At 41.9% G+C, this 5,975-nt stretch overlaps 1 protein-coding gene across 1 annotated transcript; it reads right to left on the reverse strand.

Moving 5' to 3' along the window:
- Positions 1 to 277: 277 nt before the first annotated feature.
- Positions 278 to 5,217, reverse strand: LOC121544754 (26S proteasome regulatory subunit 4). Its single transcript, XM_041854873.1, has 11 exons — positions 5,162 to 5,217; positions 4,811 to 4,864; positions 4,524 to 4,620; positions 4,216 to 4,340; positions 3,631 to 3,816; positions 3,083 to 3,211; positions 2,606 to 2,702; positions 2,180 to 2,369; positions 1,187 to 1,338; positions 871 to 1,025; positions 278 to 677 (listed from the first exon to the last, which is right to left on the reverse strand). The coding sequence occupies exons 1-11, from the start codon at positions 5,162 to 5,164 to the stop codon at positions 543 to 545; spliced, it is 1,323 nt and encodes a 440-aa protein (XP_041710807.1). The 5' UTR covers positions 5,165 to 5,217; the 3' UTR covers positions 278 to 542.
- Between the last annotated feature and the right edge of the window lie 758 nt (positions 5,218 to 5,975).

The raw sequence follows: 5,975 nt of genomic DNA on the forward strand, positions 1-5,975 counted from the left end.
AATATTTTTGTTGGTTGTAGTAGGTTTGTTAATTGTCTTTACATGTGTCTAAGTTGTCACTCAGTTTATTTATATGCAAAGTTGTTATCCACTTATCTCCTTCCTCCCTGATTGAAAACAGCAGTCAGCTGCACATTATGGAAATATTCTAATTGTTTGTTTTCTTAACATGAATTCTAACATTCCTTTAATCAAATAGTAAAACAAGAATTTACCATGGTTAACTCAAAATATAAATATGTACTTTATTTGAAATAAAAATCTGAACTACAGAACAAACAGTTTCCCAAATGGTTTATTTGTTATTATTGTACTTCAAGGGGTAATACTTAGAAGGTTATGGTAAGACCAGAATACAGATCGTTCATTTGTTCAAAATCAAACTTTCATTTAATAGCTGCAGAATTGACTACCAAACAGCTGGCTACATCTAGACCCAACGATACAATGAATAGATATGAAAAGTTTTACTGGGCGATAATAACAGTTTCGAAGCAGTAAGTGAAAGACTAGGATGTTGCCGAGGTGAGTTCTGCCCGTGTTTAGAGGTACAATCCCTCTGGTGTCCCTTCCTGTTTCTTGTACAGCACGTTCTCCTTTGACTTCTTAAAGTCCTCATTAGTCACCTTCATCCTGCGCTCTCTCAGCGCCATCAGCCCTGCCTCTGTACAAATGGCCTGAGAGAGAGAGACAAAGTTACAAACACTAACAGTGAAAATTCATTAAGGTGCCACAGGATGACAGCAAAACCAGAAGGTGAAAGTAAAATAAATGTTTGGTTTCCAGAAAGAGGTGTATACAGTAGGCTGCATTTTCACAGTTAGTCTAATTACTATGTCCCAGCTGATTGCTGTAACGTCAGTATTGCACCTTGATGTCAGCTCCGGAGAGGTCATCCTTGGCCAGGATCAGGTCGTCCAGGATCACATCGTCTGCCACAGTCATCCTGCTGGTGTGGATCTGGAAGATCCTTCGCTTGGTCTTCTCATCAGGCAGGGGGAACTCTATCTTACGGTCAATACGGCCTGAGGAGTGGGGGGGGACACAATGATATGTCAAAATCAGAGGAGATGCCTCATGGGGCAATCATATAAGATCTCTCCAATCATTACTTGCGCAAATTCAGGATGAATTTAGGTGGGCATAGCCTGTATTGTATTTTCCATATGATAATGTTCTTGTGTACCTGGTCTGATGAGTGCAGGGTCCAGGGTCTCTATCCTGTTGGTGGCCATAATGACCTTAACATCTCCTCTGGAGTCAAAGCCATCCAGCTGGTTGAGAAGCTCCAGCAAAGTCCTTTGGATCTCCCGCTCCCCTCCTGAGTTAGAGTCATATCTGCAGAGGACACAGTACTCAGCACACACCCTCAACCACTGAGACACACCATACTATTGTAGAGATTACCTCCTATACATGGAGATTCATTGAGGTATACAAAACGTACTGTAATCAGTGTTCACTGTACTGCTAATTCAATCACTAAGCAATAGTGAAGCTAGTAAGCCTTGTCCGAGCCAGAAGTGCCCTTAGGGCAGGAGCCTATCTCCTGTTTCTGTAGAGATAGGCAACGTGATTTCAGCACAGGACTCTTACCCCCAATCCATCTTAATGCTGAGTGCCATAAAGAGAGGCATTGGTCTTTGGTATGACTCGACCGGGGATTGAAACCCCAACCTTCCAATCTCAAGGCAAACACTCTAATAAGGCCACTGAGCTTGTGCAATAGCATTGTTTCCTTGTTATTTTGACATGGGCTGCATTTAGACAGGCAGTCCAATTCTGATATTTTTTCCACTAATTGGTCTTTTGACCAATCACATCAGATCTTTTCACATCAGATCTTTTTCAGAACTGATCTGATTGGTCAAAAGACCAATTAGTGAAAAGAATATCAGAATTGGGCTGCCTGTCTAAACGCAGCCATAAGCTCAAGATAATGTAAAACAGTTACTGACAACTGTTGTATTGGGGGGATGGCATGGCAGTTGGAAAGTGGGTTAGTTTGCACTTTCTCCCTCTGTGCAATAATGTAACAAAGTAGTCTATAGATTTTTTTGCATGAAATGAGCCTACTGTATATTTTTTCATTATAACTAATTTACTCCTCATCAACAAATTACACACACAACCTGAAACCTCAATGACCACGGCCTGACTAAACAACAGCTAGCCTTGCCTCTTAGTCCCGATGGCATCGATCTCGTCGATGAAGACGATGGAGGGTGCGTGTTCCTCTGCCACCCTGAACAGCTCTCGGACCAGCTTGGGCCCGTCCCCCAAGTACTTCTGGATCAGCTCAGAGCCCACCACACGCAGGAAGGTCGCCGACGTCTGGTTAGCCACTGCCTTGGCCAGTAGGGTCTTCCCTAACACATCATAGGAACAGTGTCAAACTATGGCACTTTTAGAGACGGTTTCTCTGACTAGTTTTGGACTACAAAGCAAGCTCAACAGAAAATCTCCATTGAAAATGCTTTTTAGTCCAGGATTAGGCTTAATCTGTGCATGGGAAACCACCCCTTTGAGTATTACCAGAGAAAATAAAGATATCCAAATTCTGTTCCGTCTTCATTTTTGTCCATCATTGTTTTAGTTGTCTTACCTGTCCCTGGTGCACCATACAGAATGACTCCTTTAGGAGGCTTGATGCCCATCTCTTCATAGTACTCTGGATGGGTCAAAGGGAGCTCCACAGACTCCTGAGAGGAACATAGAGAACCACAAGTGTAGTTGTCAATCAGGAGAAATGGTTACCATGTGTTTGATATCGTTCCATTCCAGCCATTAAAATGACTGTCTTCTGATTTAAAGGGATAGTTCGAGATTTTGTCAATTAACTAGCGTTAGTGCTGTGACTGGAAGTCTACAGGAGCAGCTAGCAAAATCTCTCTCACTAAGTGACACCAGCTTCCACTGACCCAGCTGTATCAATTTACATTAACAGTGTGCATACAGAATAGTTGGTTTAGAAAAATCTTGGGAGTCTTATGCAATAAAACGATGTGCTTAAGTAGAGCATTAACAATAACGTTTGCAGTGTACTCTACTTCTCTACGATCTCTATGTTTGAAAATGTTACCTTAATTTCCTGGATCTGCTGGTCCAGTCCACCAATGTCAGCGTACGTCTCCTGTGGAGCCTTCTCCACCTTCATCACTGTCACCAGAGGATCAGTATCATCCATCAGGACCCCAATGACGGCATGGACCTGTGAACGCACGCACGTTATGTTCTTCTATCCTTGTGTGGACCTAAAAGGTATTCCCATTAAAAATCTAATTTTCTCTAACCTAACCATAACCCTTACCCTAATTCTAACCCTAATTGTAACTGTAACCCCTATGCCTAAAATAGCCTTTGTCCTCATGGGGACGTGGGAAATGTCCCCACGAGGGAGAATTTTCCTTGTGGGGTCTTTTGGTCCCCATAAGGATAGAAGAATCAACCCACGCATGCACGCACGCGCGTACACACACGTCACTCAAACTCATTGCACAGTAAATATGAGCTCTTCAATTAATGCTCATGACAGTCAGGCAACAGCTAAACACAGCAAATTCACTTGACAAACATGATCGGTCAATGAATGGAGGACTCAATTCACTTAATGGCAGACTCAGTCAGTACCTTGTGGTTGAGAAGGACAGAGCAGCCCGGTTCCAGCAGGTCTTTGTCTACGAAGGAGAGGATGCTGACATAGTGCTCAGAACCCACAGACGTGGAAACGATGGCGTGGTTGTCATCAATAATCTCCTCCAGGTTCCCCACTGACATGGGAGTCCCTCTCAGATCATCTACCTTAGACCTCTCCTCCTGCAGGACAACAGAAGGCAGTGTGGATGGGTGAATTAATGAATATTTAGATGCAAAGGTGCAGTGTGAAGGTTTTATAGTGTTATGTTTTCTAGTGATGCAAAGAGATTGACTGATTTTACTGATAGGCTACATAATGTTCATATAACCTATGGTCCTGTGTTTGTTTTTATGTTTCCTTACATTTACATTTTAGTCATTTAGCTCTTATCCAGAGTGACTTACAGTAGTGAGCGGATACATTTTTGGTACCTTTTTTCCGTACTGGGAATCGAACCCACAACCCTGGTGTTGCAAGCGCCATTCTCTACCAACTGTGCCACACAGGACTTCGGGAAACACAAAATATAAATATTTAGGCTTTTGAATTGATTTTATTTTCTGTCACGTGATGAGTACCTCCTGTTTCTCCTCCAGGGGTTTCATCTGTTCCTGGTTCCTGATAAACTCCTCCTCCATCAGCAAGTAGTCTTTGATCCTCTCCTGCTTCAGCAGCTTCAGCCTGCAGTGTGTGTGGGGAGTTACTGAGAGAGAGAGAGAGAGAAGTCAGTTCTATGCAAAGGGTAAAACTGTCTAGGAAAAACAGCAGTTGTAAAATTGTAAACAATTTTCTGTCACGGTTTACAATTCAACATCAGTAGGTAGAAAGGAACTCTGCCATGACATAGTGAAAAGTGTAAGGTTAAAAGTAGCCCAACTAAATGTACCAAGAGGTAGCTTGCTGGCAGCATCAGGTCCCTTGCTCTTCTTCTTCCTCTTACCAACCCTGGTGGGGATTGGTGGTTCATATTTCTTTTTCTTATCCTGGAAAGTCCAGCAAAAGTTACAGTACAGTGTGATCACTTATCCAACAGGAAGAGTCGGTGTGTACCAAACTGGTAAGATGAATATAAACGTTTTCAGAAGGTTGGGGTTAGTATTATTAACTAGGAACATTAGTTACGAGATTTGAGACAGAGTAGCTAGTTAACGTTAGCTAGTATAGATTGTTTACCTTGTCGTCTTTCTTTCCTCCCCCGGGTCCATGTCCTCCACTCTGACTTTGACCCTGTCAAATAAATCACGTCAGACAGACAGTGAGGATACACTCAAAAACACTTGGTAAAAGTAACTTAGTTGGAGTCCAAAACAATAACAATTTGCTAGCCATCAAGCTAGCTAGCAGTGCTAACAAGCTAGCTAACAGGTTTCCACTGGCTACAAATGACATATTGGAGTTGAAATGCAGTAAACACGTTCAACAAAATACGACAGTCCAGAATATGATCATCAGTTAAGGTTAAATAGTCATTAAATCCTTTAAAATTCTATAAATATTGATTGGATAAACTGCTGCCTCACTTACCATAGCTGCTTGCTATCAGACAGTCTATCAGCGTCGCTCACGTAAAACGTCACAGTACGGCAAGTGAAGCGCTTCTAAGCAGATGAAAACCCTGTTGTGTCTGTTCTGTGAGGACCAAATCATTGGTGAAGACGCTAAAGTCAGAACATATGAAGTTTTCAATAAGTTGTTCTTCATGGAGATTCATTTGCATTTTACACCAATTCCAACACATCCAACATTTTATATACATATTTTTTATACAATCGGCTCATGAAGCCTATCATCGTAAGATTAGGAATTTTAGAAAGGACATGAAAGGTCTGACAGTATAAAAGGTCAGCCATTTTGGTCAGGGAGTTGGTCAACCTTGGTCAGCCAGTGTGATGTGATAAGATATTGTGTATAACAATGCATTTGATTATTATCTGCACAGTATATTAGCTAGCAAGTTAGCTAGCCAGCCAGTTTGTGTAACGTTACCCGTAATGTTCCCCTGATGGTTTATTTCTCCGGTTTTCCATTAGTTACGGGAACATTCTATGTACATATGTTAGCAAAAACCTCCTAAGAACCTATTTAGCATATTTGGGCGTTAGAGAACATTCCTTTAATGTCAAACATTTATATTTTAGTCATTTAGCAGACGCTCTTATCCAGAGCGACTTACAGTTAGTGAGTGCATACATTTTCATACTGGCCCCCCGTGGGAATCAAACCCACAACCCTGGCGTTGCAAGCGCCATGCTCTACCAACTGAGCTAAACAGAACTCAACATGTTCTCAGAATAGACACGTTTCATAGGACGTTGAAAGAACATTCATGTGTCCAGTT

The sequence above is a fragment of the Coregonus clupeaformis genome, chromosome 29 (assembly GCF_020615455.1).
Source record: "Coregonus clupeaformis isolate EN_2021a chromosome 29, ASM2061545v1, whole genome shotgun sequence".
In the NCBI taxonomy this organism is placed as follows: Eukaryota; Metazoa; Chordata; class Actinopteri; order Salmoniformes; family Salmonidae; genus Coregonus; species Coregonus clupeaformis.

What these genes read in the sequence shown, in the direction of transcription:
- LOC121544754 (XM_041854873.1), bottom strand. An exon ending in GTATGGTGCACCAGGGACAG is followed by an intron (nt 2,370 to 2,605) that starts GTAAGACAACTA and finishes ATGATGTGTTAG; the next exon opens with GGAAGACCCTACTGGCCAAG. An exon ending in GATGCCATCGGGACTAAGAG is followed by an intron (nt 1,339 to 2,179) that starts GCAAGGCTAGCT and finishes TGTCCTCTGCAG; the next exon opens with ATATGACTCTAACTCAGGAG.